Source organism: Chanodichthys erythropterus, chromosome 5 (genome assembly GCF_024489055.1).
Source record: "Chanodichthys erythropterus isolate Z2021 chromosome 5, ASM2448905v1, whole genome shotgun sequence".
Classification (NCBI taxonomy): domain Eukaryota; kingdom Metazoa; phylum Chordata; class Actinopteri; order Cypriniformes; family Xenocyprididae; genus Chanodichthys; species Chanodichthys erythropterus.
Genome location: NC_090225.1, coordinates 15,565,902 through 15,582,048, shown reverse-complemented (window position 1 = coordinate 15,582,048; position 16,147 = coordinate 15,565,902). Strand labels below are relative to the sequence as shown.

The window sequence follows — 16,147 nt, the reverse complement described above, 5'->3', positions numbered from 1 at the left end:
TTGCACCAGCTGTGCTTAAGTTATGACGTTTTGACATAAATGTGCACAAAGTTAGAACTTACGCACTACTAAATATTTTTGCGTGGCACCATTAAACTTAGTTGAATCATAGCTCTATGTATAAACTAAATATTTTTACAGAAGTACAGGAAGTACAGGAGTAACGTTTGGAATAAAATAGCAAACTGACTGAACTGCATCGATAAGCTCTTGTTTTATCTGACCGACTTCAATTCTTTAGACATATATGATAATGCTGACATTTACACTCTCTTACATTTTAAGAGAAAGAACGTTATGTGAAAAGATTACTTTGTTGGCGGCTTTTCAAAGTGAACCTGTTCTAAACAGTGCACTGCCGTGTGCATTGGTCCCATTGTTCTGTGAGGTGCATGTCAAATAAAATCAGTCATAATAAATCTAATTTCTTATGTTGTTTTTTTTTTTGTATTAGTATTTATTTATTGATCCTTATTTAATTTCAAATAGTTTTTGAATGATATTTACATATGAATAACAAATGTTTTCATGATTAAGTAGTATCGCATTTAATGGAAACTTATTTTTACAGAGGCAAAATAAGTTAGAGTGAAGGATAAACTGAAATTCAATGCATTTCAACAACTTCTGCTCACATATTTGAAGGTTCATTGAGGCTAAACGTCATATTATGCGACTACGCATTACTTTACAGAGAGTTTGCAGACTACTAGCTACATTCTGCCTTAAGAACAAATGGTGCAACCGAATAAAGTACAGTTAGGTACAAACTAGCTAGTAGTTACTAAGTTACCTAGTATGGACCTACATTCCAATTTAAGAAAACTTAAGAACGGCTGGTGCAACCCTATCCTGGTGTCTGCATTCCAATTCATCCCAAAGCCCTATTCTAGGGCTGCCTGATTTATAATTATTGTTATTAAATAAAAATAATAAATGCAAAACAAGAAATATTACTAATGTAATATTTCTCTTTAAAATAAAGTATTATAAGAAATATAATAATTTTATGTTATTGTACAACTGTAAAATTAAAGTACTAATATTTATAACTGTCTTAATTTCATTTTGAAACCTTAAACCACAAACCATAAAGCTTCTCTTTTGTTAACAACAGCATTTATAAGCTCTTCTCAGCATTATATACATTCTGATGGCTCATTAACTTCTCTATGTTCCAACCGAGCTGCTCAGAGACACTGAAATCACTGAGTCGTGAGCTGCTCACTTGTAAAAGAACACAGTCTGCACTTCACTCTGAAACATGCAGCGCGTATATTTATATAATCAAACCGTAGACTTAGCATTTAACTTTTATTTCGGTTTATCGTGCAGCCCTACCCTATTCCACTAAAAATGTTTGTGTAAAGAGATGGCATGGCTGTATGCTTGATTTTATGCATCTGTTTAGAAATGCGTGTAGAAAGTTAGAAAGGGGTATCCGTTTTTGGCCCTGTAGGATGTTCCATCAATCTCGAGGGAGGTGTGTAACAGACTAATGATGACTGCTGCATCTCATCATGCATGTCAAGGATGACAGCTGCACTAACTGATGATGTTCCTTCAGACTCACCAGCTGCTAAACCCACTCTCCATCCATCATCTGGAAGAATTGATTTTAATGCTCGCTGATCTTAGCTCGGAACCCAGGAAACTAACAGATTATTGCAATGAGGAGACTAGATGTGTTGTGTGTCTGGTTTGCGTGTGATGCGCTTGAGTGCTGGTGTGTGTCCCCTGTTCCTGACGTGGTGGAGTTGGCTGTGTTTTGCTCCACAGGGTGTGGCCCAGGTTATGATACAGTCTTTTCAGTTGTCCTCATGTGCTCTGTTCAACGCTCAGATGCAGGATGTAAGTCTTCTCTCTCCTCGTGACTCAACCCTCTCACATGTGCCCGTCCATCACACAAGATACAGAGCAGATGCACACAAATTCACAACAGCTGTAATGGTTTAGCTAACTTTTTTAGTAACTTGTAGTTTAGTAAATGAAAATTGATAAGCATACACACTTTAAAAATAGACCATGAAATGATATACAGTCTAGTACAAATGCAAAATGCAAGTTTCTCCTCGCCCCTGTCCTTTGAAATGCTACCCTCTTCCCTACTGCAGAAGTTATGTGAGCCTCCCAGGAATCAATGCACTGTTGTCACACCTGAACTGTATATTTGTTGAGTGACACTAGCAGAACTGATTTGATTATGTTCAACACGATTCCACTGAAGCATGCCCTTTTGTAACGGTGCAGTAGTGTTTGAATGTGATTTCGACGGCACATGCGGGCAGGAAGGTGCTCTATTGTTTTGGAGTGCTGTTACTGTGTTGCTGCAGTGTCTCAGTATTTCTTCTATCCATTCACTCTCTCATACTGTTACTGAAACTTAAGTCAAGTTTCTGTGCGTCACCTGTGCTGCTTTTTTTCTGTCTGCCACTGAAGGCCAAGTTCAAAGCAGGAGTCGAACATCAGGATGACCTTAGGATAATAGTAGTAGTAGTAGTAGTAGTAGTAGTACAGTAATGCATTAGCTTATACATTATGTATATATTACCTTTTTTGCTTTGGTTGAGTAATTTCTCAGTGCTATGTATGTCTCTGGCAAGCCCACATGGATCTGAAATCTACACAGGTTTCCGCATAATATGAACATTTAAGTTATAGAAATACATTACTGTTGAAAGGTTTGGGGTCAGTAAGATAATAATAGGAAATGTTTCTTGAGCACCAAACCAGCAGCATAGAGACTTTTACTGACCCCAAATCTTTGAACAGTAGTGTAATTTTTGCGTTTTCAGGAACCAACAAATGTCTAATACACATTTTATCGTGTTTAACTGTCTCTCCCCTTAAATCAGCTTAGAAAATGTGAACAAAGTCTGTCTTAAGGTTGTTATTGCTGTACTGTGACTTTCTATGTATTGTTAATCTATTCTCTAGATCATTCCTTTCTTGAATCTTTATCCATTTATCATGACTTATAAATGTTTGTTTTATCTTTGTTAAATGGTTTAAGTGTGTGAGTTTCCTCTTAAAGCTGTGGTATCAGTGCTGTGGCAGTGCTCATGTGAACTTTGTCTGCTTCACCTTGGAGCATGATCATGTACAGATACTAATTTATAACATCCCTGTTGTTTCTGTACCCGATTCTCTTTCTTCTTCTTCTTCTTCTCTCTTGTTCTCTCTCCACCCATCTCTTAGGAGCAAGAGTTTCTCCAGAGGCAGCAGCAGGAGCTGGATGGAGCTCTGAAGAAGATCATCCAGCAGCACAAACTAGAGATCGCCACTATAGAGAGAGACTGTCTGAACCACAAGCAGCAGCTCATGAGAGGTCAGACACTCTTTACAGAGAGGCCTCTGTAAATATTCTCACATTTAATAATAACAGAAAACATTTTTAATTGTCTTTTTTCTGTTTGCCTGCAGTATTTTTTCAAATAGTTGCACAAAAATCTAAATATATATAAAAAATACATTATGAATTATATATATACACACACACGCACACTACTAATGTTTAATATTTTTGAAAGTCTCATGCTCACCAAGGCTGCTGCATATACAGTATTTGATCAAAAATACAGTGAAAAGGGTAATATTTTCAAGTATTATTACAATTTCAAATAACTTTTTTCTATTTCAGTATATTTTAAAATGTAATTTATTCCTATAGTAGGAAAATTCTTTGATTTACTAAAAAGTTAAAAAGAGGCCTCTGTAAATAATCTTACATTAATAATAATAATAATAATAATAAAAAGCTTTTTTCGTGTGTGTATGTGTTAACATTTTTGATTACTTGCAGTATATTGTCAAACTTCACTGAGTGATTTTATGACGAAGAGTCCAGTAGACCTTTTATGGTTATTATAAATAAATTAGCTGCGCATATGTGGTTATATATTTATATAGATCATGCTTTCTCCAACCACAAAAGAAACACGTTACCTGTTTCTACTGACAGTAAAGCTGAAATAGAGTTAAGCGTCGTTATTTTCAGACAGGGGTCCAATTATAAAGGCCAGCCATATGCCTCTTGAGGTGTGGCCCAGATCTTTTCTAATGAGCGTGTGAAAAATGTCCTAGACAGACTGTGTTGAGGTTTACCGTCTATGATGTGTAAGGAACTGTGTGACTTTGTCTGCAAACATGTCTAAACCTGCATGAAGTTAAATGGTCTGGTTTTTAAGGGCTTACTCTATTTCCTTTCTTCTTTGGCACACAAACCCACAGCTCGGGAGGCAGCCATGTGGGAGCTAGAGGAGCGCCACCTGCAGGAGAAACACCAGTTGCTGAAGCAGCAGCTGAAGGATCAATACTTCATGCAGAGACATCAACTCCTCAAGAGGCATGACAAGGTGAGAGCTGACCGTCAATTTATACAAATCAAAAACTGGTGTGTTTTGTTGCCACTTTGACTATGTTTATTCCTACTTGGCTGTCATCAGGAGATGGAGCAGATGCAGGGTTATAACCAACGGCTGATTGAGGAGATGAAGAACAGGCAGGCACAAGAAAGAGCTCGGCTGCCAAAGATCCAGCGCAGTGAAGCGAAGACGCGTATGGCAATGTTTAAAAAGAGCCTGCGGATCACTGGCACAGGAACACCAGAGCAGGACAGAGAGAAGATCAAACAGGTCAGACCCTCTATCAGGAAGCTCACTAAGACCTTTGTCGAGATCAGAGGAATCAGGCTTGTGTTAAGTCCTTTAAAAATTTTTTTTTTTTTTTCTGCTTTATTTTCGAGCAGTTTGCTGCTCAAGAGGACAAGAGACAGAAGAATGAGAGACTTCATCAGCATCAGAAACATGAGAACCAGATGAGAGACCTGCAGCTGCAGTGTGACTCCAACATCAGAGAACTTCAACAGATGCAGGTCTGTAACACACATAAATTCCTTCCATCTTCCTCTTTCCTTTCTGCCTGCATTTTTTGATTGCATTTATATGTTCTGTTGAGTCTTTTAGCCCATGCTTTACTCACACTCAAGCCATCCTAGGTGTATATGACTTTCTTCTTTCTGATGAACACAATCGGAGGTATTTTAATAAATATCCTGACACATTCGAGCTTTATAATGGCAGTGAACACTGGTATGAGCTGAAGAAAGTGTTTCGATCCACATCCATCCATCCATCATAAACGTGTACACCACTTGGCTTCGGGGGGTTAATAAAGGCCTTCTGAAGCAAAGCTATGAGTTTGTTTAAAAAAAAAAACACATTTTTAACAAGTTACGAAGTAAAATATCTAGCTTCTGCCAGACCGCCTTCCGTATTCAAGTTACGAAGAAAGTGTAAACTGGCTTGGCATCTGTAAGTTGAATAGGGAAGGTGTAGGACATAGTGTAAGCTTTCTGAGCTGCAAGAGTTTTACGCTTTCTTCGTACGTTGAATACGGAAGGCAGTCTGGCGGAAGCTAGATATTTTACTTCATAACTTGTTAAATATAGATATTTTTTACACACACGCTTCACTTAACCCACCGGAGCCGCGTGGAGTACGTGTTTATGATGGATGAATGTGGATGAAGGCACTTTCTTTAGCTCATACTCGTTGATCTCACTCACTGCCATTTATAAAGCTTGAATGCATCAGGATATTTATTAATATATCTCCTGTTGTGTTGATCAGAAAGAAGAAAGTCGTATACATTAGGGATGGACGATTAATCGAAAAGTAATCAAAACTGAAATTCAAAACCACTAACCGATGTAATTTTCCCATGTTGGTTTTTTCAGTTTTTTAATCCTGTTAATACTTCCCACTTAAAAACATACTATATATATATTATAATATATATTTTTCTACTTTTGAAGAAACTATTTACAACCCACAGCTTCACAATTAATAGAGAGACAGTATGACTAATTCACACACGCAATCACTCTCATTACATACTGTCTGGTACTGTGCTAATTTATCTGTATCTAATTTACAACGAGCAGATATCTGTAACAAATGTTACGAAACAGATAAAATAACTGCTGAAAGTGAGCTGTTATGTCAGATAAGGAAAAAATATCCCACCTTTAATAGTCAAGCATATTTACAGTACAAACCTTGTAAGTGAACTGTGAGGGCAAAAAAACCAAACAAAATAATCGTTCATTAATCGTAATCAAGGTAAAATGTTCAGTTAATCAAGGTTTTGATTTTAGATAATTATCGTCCAGCCCTAGTTTACACCTAGAATGGCTTGAGGATGAGTAAAGCATGGGGTAATTTTTAGGGATGTCCAGATCCGATCACGTGATCGGGAATAGGGCCCGATCACGTGGTTTCAGACTCGATCGGAATCGGACGTTACCTCCCGATCAGGACTCGGATATGTATAAGGGGTGCAACGGTTCTCCACTTACGGTTCGGTACGCACTTGCACCGCGGCCCATCTCGAATGACGACGCATCTATTGGTTAGGTTTGTTTAAAATAGCTCATCCGAAGCGCGCACACGCTTATTTCAGTCAGCGCGCAAATACTGAGTTCTCTTTCAAGTCTTGCACTTCAGCGGACAAATTCATACAAAAATTATGTCAACATGCCCGTGTAGCAAATTAGCTCAAAATAAATATGAATAATTAATCATAACTAGTTATAATTAATTATTAATATTTTAATCAGTCAATAAAATTAACTTAATGTAATAAAATTAATATTACAATCAATTAACCTGTTGTTCAATGAACACACAGTGTTAATTGTTTATTAACTAAGAAATGTTCATTTCCAGGTTATAGGAAATAACAATCTTATTCTACTAAAAGCCTGTAGTCAGGACCGACATGAATAGGGACTCCCGTACATGAGCGCAAAACACGGACAACCTTACGTGTGACATGAACAAGACTTTATTAACTAGACTAAACACTTAAACTACTCTAACATTCACACACATACATGCATACAGTTTACCAAGAGAGAGAGAAAGCAGAGTACAGGAAGCAAGAAGTTACAGGATTGTTGGACATTCAGCAGATCAACAGCCTTGAGCAAACCATCAGTTTAGTTTTAACAGGCCCTTCTTTAAAAGGGGTAAGGATACTCAATGTATCCGATAATGAGACTAAGTTTGATACTTGCATGTCTCTCCAAGTTGAATTAAAACTGTCCTGATGCAATTTGTGGAGGCTCCTGTTGAATCTTTGCTGATATTTTCTTGACGAAAGAGAACCGGCTGGATTCAGAGGATCTTTGGTGAATGGAAGGTCTAGGCCGAGGCCTGGCACAAGCTTGGGGTTCCTTAGAAGCTTCTAGCTTCTTAAAGCATCTTGACGTCAGCATTCATCAGCAAAAGAGAAGAAGAGGAGGAAGAGCAGGAAGAGGGGTTCCTTGTGATCAGTGAATATAAGGGGTGAAGATGTCACACCCTCTTGAGGTGTCTGAGCCAATAAGGAGTTCCCCTTTCAGAGGGAAGTTTTACGAGTCTTTGTTCTGTAGCAAGATATTAGCATAAGACACTGGATTGGATGAATGAGAGAATAACCTTCTAGATTCTTATAATACTAATGTGTCACAGAGTTAGTAACATGTGACATAAATTACCAAATAGGAAATGAAAGTTGGAGTCCGTAGATACCAAGCATGCTGCCAATGTGATCTCAGTTAACTATACATTTGCAACTATGGAACATTAATACCAAAATAGTTCAAAAGAGAGAATTAATACATAGAATAAAGCCTATAAAAGGAAAGTCATGAGATGGGAAACTTGGATACATGTTTATACATTTCCCAAGTGGTTATATAGAGAATACATAGGATTAAGAGAGTTTATTTGTCCTTCTCAGGAAGAATGAGTCACTAGTCTCTCCAGAATTCTTCTGGATCATAAAAGTACCATATAACTGTAACAGGACACCTAGGTTGGCCTGTGTGCTAGCAACATTGGGATGCTGGTTACAGTTTTAGGGGGATGAGTTCAGAGAACTTTGATAGGGAGAGTGAGTTTATGGGTAATTCATTAAATACAATGAATAATTGTGTGGCTGATTGGTCCAGACGTTACATCCCCCTTTCGGTCGTTGTTGTTCTTTCTATGGACACCAGCGAGCGACGTTGAAGTGTAGAAAGATCAGACACACCACTGGCACACAAGGCTGGAAGGCTGTGATGGGCTCTGGTTGTATGTGTCTCCTGGAGTGGTGGTCGTTCCATTGCGGTTGATGTAGACAGTAGACAAGCTCAGGTCTCTGAGCTGGTGTTGTGTGAGTGGTCAGAAGCTTGTACTGCTGAGTACTCCTCAGGTAAGAACTGTTCAAGGAGCTATCTTACTAGCGTTAGAAGCTCCTGCAGGTCCGATGCAGGCGTGTCCAGTCGTCCTTGGGCTGCCTGCTGTTGGAGATCCTGCTGTGTCTGCAGGGAGAGGATGCTCCCATCCCTGGCTTCTCCCTGTGGTAGGTCTGGTACCTGGGTCTGTCTGAATTAATCCTTCTCCTTCTGCAGCTGCAGAGGATTTCAGGAAAATGGCTGATAAGGTGTCAAGCAGAAGGCTTTGGCCTCCCCCTCTGTACCTCTGTGCTTGGCTGGGGGAGGTTCTTCTGCTGACTCCATGCGGTGAAGTGAGACGTTTCTCCTGCAGTGGTTCTGTTTGCTGCAGGTAAGAGAGTCTCAGTTCTCTTTTCTTCTGTGTCTCTATTCTGTCAGGTCCTTGTGTCTATCCCGAGCCTCCATCTCTAGCTGGTCTATGTGGCTTTTAGCATGCATCAGCTCCTTGTGAGTCTCTGTGATCTGGAGTTTGAGGTTGTCCACCTCCTGTTTCAAAACAGCGAGGATGTGGGCCAAGAAAAAGTTGACTTCAGTCAGATCATTGTGATCACACCTCTGGTTTGAGTCATCTGCCTTTACTTCTCTTCCATCTTTGTCCAGTTGCTTTTGGCTCTGGTGCCGTAATTGCTCAGCAGCACTGGTTAGGAGGGTGTTCCTCACGACACATAGCCAGTCCTTTTGGTCTGCCATCTGGGCAGTTAGGCTGAGCATCTGCAACATTTAGGCACGCTTGTGGTGAGAGTAAGGGCAAGAGACTACTGCAAGATCAAACAGAATTTAGGGCTAAAGGCACAGTGAGCAGCCAGGTGTATAAAATACAGCTAGCTTTAATAAATGACTTAAGATGGTTCTTGTGGTCAGATTATTTCTTAGTATTTCTTACTGATGGCTCACAACAGGCTTGACCTCCGAACAAATGGAAAAGAGAAAGAGAGAGGAAGAGGAGAGCTTTCCTATTAGATTGTGCTTATTAGTGGTGCTCAAAATTATGCCATAGCAATCATTCGGATTCCTTTGTAACTGGCTCATAAAATTGAAGCAACTGTTGTAAATAAACAAAATCAAGAAGGAGAGTATGTCTAGTTGCTTGTGGTTATATTGGGAAATTAAACCACACAAGACTAAACAGGAAAATGTAAATAAATCACATAGATGAAAGAAATACTAGTAAAAACAAATAGCTGACTGCTATTATAATTAAAATCAATAAAATATTTAAAGAAGTGATTAAAACAGCAGAATGACCTGGTATTGGGAATAGTCAATAGCACTAGTGATTAACAATTAGATTAGCTTTGGAAATCACTCTATAGTTGGTCACAGCTGCAGCGTGTTCAGGACCACACCATGTGTGTGTCCCTCCCAGAAGTTTAGTCAACGTGTTATTGAAATATCTCAATAAATCCTAGAATTCTTCTTTAGTTAAACAGTTTACATGTAATTAAATTTAGATTTAATCACCCTAGTAACTGCAGATTTAGCTGAACAGTGTTCAGGGAGAAATGCACCTAAGTGCAGGTGAAATTAGCTGAGAAGAATTAAAGGTAAGGAAAGAAAGAAATCAGAAAACCAGGAATGTGGTTAAGGAAATTGGTTTAGATCAGTTCACACTGCATACACACAAGCTATAGTTAAAGGCTTCACGTAAATGATGCTAACCACTAACTGTAGAAGCTATTAGTTAGCTTAGCCTGAGGTGCAGGGCTGCTAGGTGAGGTTAGCTTAGCCACCTAGCCTGGTTTGTTTACAATGTGGCATCACAGGGTGATGAGTTAGCACTTCCTGTGACAAGTCGTTGTCATGGGAACCAATGCACATTTGGGCAATTCAAACAGTTTATTGAGACTGTCTGCTCATTTCAAACAAGTTACGTATAGAGTTAAAATGTGACGCTTATACTTTCAGATTTTCAAAAACTTGATATTACATTCAGTAAAATGCAAATATGTTTTGGCATTTGCAAATTTTACTCATGTAAACTCTTCTCTCTACTTTAAACAACGTCTTGTACTTGTTTAAAGGGTAATTACACAGTTTGCTGTAAGTCAAAGCTTGTTTAAGCATATATAGTTAAGTCCGTCTTGTGCATGAATACTGATATTCCTTTCAGCGAGTGAAACACAGTTTTGGTCAAAAGATAGCTATGCTTGTAGGTGCAGGCAAAGTTTAGATGAATGACATCAATCTTAACTATAACAGGGAGCATTACCCAAATCTACATTTATATAACACTGTACTGAGATTCATTCATCAGAAACAGGTTAAGCAATACTGCAATTGGTATTTCTCCAACCAAAGCAGAATAATCAATTCTGGTACAGTTTACATGCCGCTGAGCTGAGATTCCTTCGTCAACACAGGCTTACGCTCTAATACTGAGATTAGGATTTCTTCGCTAAAATCAGATTAACTTTACACTGATACCATTTGAACATATGCTAAAATGTGTCAAGAGTAGACTCTTTCAGTTACAGTAGAGATGTCAATTCAAGCCATCACTTTATCAGCATCTAACAAGCCAGCAATTAGTGACCAAAATGCGCATCGTCTGACATATTCTGACTGGAATTATCAAATGCACACTTTTAAATTGACAGTGGTTTAAGCTCATAATCTTTGTTTATTCATGCCCGCATTCTCCACCATTTGTAGCAAATTAGCTCAAAATAAATATGAATAATTAATCATAACTAGTTATAATTAATTATTAATATTTTAATCAGTCAATAAAATTAACTTAATGTAATAAAATTAATATTACAATCAATTAACCTGTTGTTCAATGAACACACAGTGTTAATTGTTTATTAACTAAGAAATGTTCATTTCCAGGTTATAGGAAATAACAATCTTATTCTACTAAAAGCCTGTAGTCAGGACCGACATGAATAGGGACTCCCGTACATGAGCGCAAAACACGGACAACCTTACGTGTGACATGAACAAGACTTTATTAACTAGACTAAACACTTAAACTACTCTAACATTCACACACATACATGCATACAGTTTACCAAGAGAGAGAGAGAAAGCAGAGTACAGGAAGCAAGAAGTTACAGCATTGTTGGACATTCAGCAGATCAACAGCCTTGAGCAAACCATCAGTTTAGTTTTAACAGGCCCTTCTTTAAAAGGGGTAAGGATACTCAATGTATCCGATAATGAGACTAAGTTTGATACTTGCATGTCTCTCCAAGTTGAATTAAAACTGTCCTGATGCAATTTGTGGAGGCTCCTGTTGAATCTTTGCTGATATTTTCTTGACGAAAGAGAACCGGCTGGATTCAGAGGATCTTTGGTGAATGGAAGGTCTAGGCCGAGGCCTGGCACAAGCTTGGGGTTCCTTAGAAGCTTCTAGCTTCTTAAAGCATCTTGACGTCAGCATTCATCAGCAAAAGAGAAGAAGAGGAGGAAGAGCAGGAAGAGAGGGGGTTCCTTGTGATCAGTGAATATAAGGGGTGAAGATGTCACACCCTCTTGAGGTGTCTGAGCCAATAAGGAGTTCCCCTTTCAGAGGGAAGTTTTACGAGTCTTTGTTCTGTAGCAAGATATTAGCATAAGACACTGGATTGGATGAATGAGAGAATAACCTTCTAGATTCTTATAATACTAATGTGTCACAGAGTTAGTAACATGTGACATAAATTACCAAATAGGAAATGAAAGTTGGAGTCCGTAGATACCAAGCATGCTGCCAATGTGATCTCAGTTAACTATACATTTGCAACTATGGAACATTAATACCAAAATAGTTCAAAAGAGAGAATTAATACATAGAATAAAGCCTATAAAAGGAAAGTCATGAGATGGGAAACTTGGATACATGTTTATACATTTCCCAAGTGGTTATATAGAGAATACATAGGATTAAGAGAGTTTATTTGTCCTTCTCAGGAAGAATGAGTCACTAGTCTCTCCAGAATTCTTCTGGATCATAAAAGTACCATATAACTGTAACAGGACACCTAGGTTGGCCTGTGTGCTAGCAACATTGGGATGCTGGTTACAGTTTTAGGGGGATGAGTTCAGAGAACTTTGATAGGGAGAGTGAGTTTATGGGTAATTCATTAAATACAATGAATAATTGTGTGGCTGATTGGTCCAGACGTTACACCCGTCTTAGCGAGTATCCTAGCAAACATAGTCGGTTATGTTTTAAGTGAACGTATATTAGTCGAGAAAGACAGCGCATGTTAGTATATGTACTGGTTCGTGCAAAAAACTATTCCTGCTGCCTGTTTTTAATGTTAAATCAAACAACAAATAACAAAGAAATCACTCACTGCTCTTGACTGAATAGTTTTTGTAACTTCAATAATGATTCATCTTTATTTATTTTATACAGTAAAGATAATATGTAGTGATATTTTATATTTGATTACTTTATCCATTTTCTGTACGTGAAAACTACTGTAAGATACCTGAAAAACCTCAAAAGCACTGTTCCTGGATCCTGGATCTGTTTTTTCGCTCTTCTTTATTCTTTTTTACGTATTATAGAAGTATCGGATCGGGACTCGGTATTGGTAGATACTCAAAATCAAATGACTCGGACTCGAGGGCAAAAAAACGTGATCGGGACATCCCTAGTAATTTTCATTTGAAAATCAACTAATCCTTTAAAGAATTAGTTCACTTCTGAATTAAAATTTACTCACATCCATGTCATCCAAGATGTTCATGTCTGTCTTTCTTCAGTCAAAAAGAAATGAGGTTTTTTGAGGAAATCATTTCAGGATTTTTCTCCATATAGTGGACTTCAGTGGGGTACAACAGATGGAAGGTGCATATTGCAATTTCAGTGCAGCTTCAAAAGGCTTTACACGATCCCATCCGAGGAATAAGGGTCTTATCTAGTGAAACGATTATATATTTTTATTCTTAGAAAATGACCATACTTTTTACCACAAATGCTCATCTTGCACTGCTCCCTGATCCGCCATGCACGACGTAATCACGTTAGAAAGGTCGCACGTGATGTAGGTGAAAGTACAGACCCAGAGTCTACAAAGCAAATGTGCAAAGATTAAGCCAAATGTCTTTTACAAAAAAAAAAAAGAAAGGTAAAACAACGATGTCAGACAATTTTGAAGTTGGAGAAAGTGAGATGGAGTTTTCCGCCCTATCACTGTACATCTGCCTACGTCACGTGTGACTTTTCCAACATGATTTTGTAATGCGTGGCGCATCACAGAGAAGTGCAAGATGAGCATATGTGGTTAAAAAGTATACAAATACTTATTTTTTTTAGAAAATGACCGATCGTTTCACTAGACAAGACCTTTATTCCTCGTCTGGGATCGTGTAGAGCGCTTTGAAGCTGCACTAAAACTGCAAATTGGACCTTCAACCCATTGAACCCCACTGAAGTCCATGATACGGAGAAAAATCCTGGAATATTTTTCCACAAAAACCTTAATTTCTTTTCGAATGAAGAAAGAAAGACATGAACATCTTGGATGACATGGGGGTGAGTAAATTATCAGGAATTTTTTTTAATTCTGAAATAAACATCCTTTAAACTAGTAACTCTGTTGCCATCTGTCTTTGGTTGTAACATCTGGTTCATTGCTTATTGCAATCAGAATGAGAAATGCCACCTCCTGATTGAGCATGAAACTCAGAAGCTGAAGGAGCTGGATGAGGAGCACAGTCAGGAGCTGAAAGACTGGAGGGAGAAGCTTCGGCCCAGGAAGAAGGTATTCATTATATCAGCAACATTATTTGCATTTTCATTGGATCCAATTAAAGCTGATCATTTCAAGTGCATGCTGCCTTTTCCCCCCATGTCAAAGAATGTGGGTTTCCAAAGAAGCTGTTAAGAAAATATATAAAATCTAAAAATGTATTTAACATAATTATATAATGAATTACTTTTATATACACAATACTACTTGAATAATGTTTTTGAAAGAAGTGACTTATAAAAGTGTTCATTTCTCCCCAAAAAATCTTACTGGCCCAAACATTTTGAACAATAGTGTGTGTGTGTGTGTGTGTAACCCTATATACTCTAACATTAAATATTATATTATTAAAAAATAGAAGAAAATATTCAAATAAAGTCTGAGCTCATAGTATTCTGGAATGATAATATGCTATCTCGTATATTTTGAGTAGGACTCTTTTTGTATGACTCTCTCCTGCTCACTCTTAGGCTCTGGAGGAAGAGTTCACACGTAAACTGCAAGAACAAGAAGTCTTCTTTAAAATGAGCGGAGAGTCCGAATGCCTCAATCCCACCACCCAAAGCAGAGTCTCTAAATTCTACCCTATTCCCAGTGTCCACTCCTCTGGCTCTTAACCTTCACCGCTGAGCTTTATCTAAAGCGAGGAAGTGCTGTTCTAGTCAAGAGCCCATTGTCCTTTCAAAGGTATGAGATCAGAATAGATGCATGGGGTTGGAAAGCTTACAGTAATGAAGGAGAAACCTTATGCATTACCTTGACATGCTTTTTGCCACGTTGAATCCAATGGATTAACATTTTAGTTTTCTGTATATTGTCTTCTGGTCATGTTAATTTGTGCTTAAGACATTAGTGCAAATTAGCTGTGAATACACTCAGGCAATATCATCTTGTCTTTGTGGAATACATTCATAAAACAGCCTTAATAAGGGTCACATGATGAAAAGCCCATAACAAACATAAGATCCCAGACAGAAAATCCAACTTAAATGTTGAGAGCTCACATTTAAACACGTGGACACTCTAGTCACTGTTACACTCAACTAATTTAAGCTTCAGTGCTGTTATGGTCTTGTATCAGCTGTTATATGTTGCATTTTTGTATCCTCCTGTGAGTTTGGCCTATTCTGTTTTTAATGTCCATGCAAAGTTACTTTTAAAACAAACTACGCTTTTTAACTTTTAATGTTTGCTTTATGGTTAAAGATATTTACAGTCAAGGAATGTAACCCGTAAGATGACATTGCACACTTTAAAACAAATTGAACATATGCAGTAGTGATCTCTTTAGTGCATTACGAAGGAAATTGTGCCCAAATATTTGTATGCGATGATGTCATTTCTCATTTGGCATGTCACTTTGTGGTTCAGAGTAGCCAAGTTTATTTTTTTATGAGCAAATTAATTTCACGTATTTGAAGGAGAATAGGGCAGTGTTTGCCGCCTTGAATGTTCATATATAGAGTTAAAGTTATTTATGGATTTAAATGAATTTGAAAGTTTTTATTAGTTCTTTTTCCTGTTTCATCAAAATATATGGGGAATATAAACTTGCACATTACATTGTTTATCTTAATTTTAGGTTTTCTTTTTATTGAAGGACACGTACTTTTGATAGTCAAATGTAGAGCAGCATTTTGAATAGTCCATTGCAGTCTGCAAAAGTGTTTCAGTGGGAAGACATGAACATTTCTTACTGTTGCTGAGGACTTTTCATCTGATTCGAGCTCTATTTTTGATAACGTTTGGTGCAAGAAATCACACATCTGTATCTTAGCCATAATATGACATGCTGTGCTCATATACTTTTTGCATGCTGAGAGAAATCCCAAATGCTGTACTTAACCAGAGACATGAACTCTTTGAACAGATGATGCATTTTACAGACAGGTTTTAAAAGTTGACATTTGCACAAACAGTGCATTACAAATCAGGATATTTGTCCAGAGACAGAGAGAAGGGGCCGATATCCTAATGTCATACTGCTGAACAGTGACCTTAACCTCTTGCAGCACTTTGATGGAATATCTGATGCATTTTTGAGGTCAATTTATGTATCGAAACACTTGTCCATTGATATACTGTAAATAAAACTCATTGTATTTTCTTTGATTTTATTGGTGTGTTTTTTTTTTCTAAACATGTTGCAGTTTGGGTTCATATTGGGTAGGTGTAAAATCATGCTCTGTTCTTTGTT

At 37.8% G+C, this 16,147-nt stretch overlaps 1 protein-coding gene across 3 annotated transcripts in view; it reads left to right on the top strand.

The window, feature by feature from the left end:
- slka (STE20-like kinase a) overlaps window positions 1–16,073 on the top strand; it is a 41,466-nt gene extending 25,393 nt beyond the window's left edge. The window contains exons 13-19 of one of the 3 annotated variants that reach the window (XM_067386242.1): window positions 1,780–1,851; window positions 3,199–3,328; window positions 4,231–4,355; window positions 4,446–4,634; window positions 4,748–4,873; window positions 13,849–13,962; window positions 14,421–16,073. In XM_067386242.1, the coding sequence (XP_067242343.1) occupies window positions 1,780–1,851; window positions 3,199–3,328; window positions 4,231–4,355; window positions 4,446–4,634; window positions 4,748–4,873; window positions 13,849–13,962; window positions 14,421–14,567 (903 nt within the window). In that variant the 3' untranslated portion in view covers window positions 14,568–16,073. The remainder of the gene's footprint in view (window positions 1–1,779; window positions 1,852–3,198; window positions 3,329–4,230; window positions 4,356–4,445; window positions 4,635–4,747; window positions 4,874–13,848; window positions 13,963–14,420) is intronic. The other 2 variants (XM_067386241.1, XM_067386243.1) reach the window with 2 other exon arrangements.
- The last annotated feature ends 74 nt before the right edge of the window (window positions 16,074–16,147 follow it).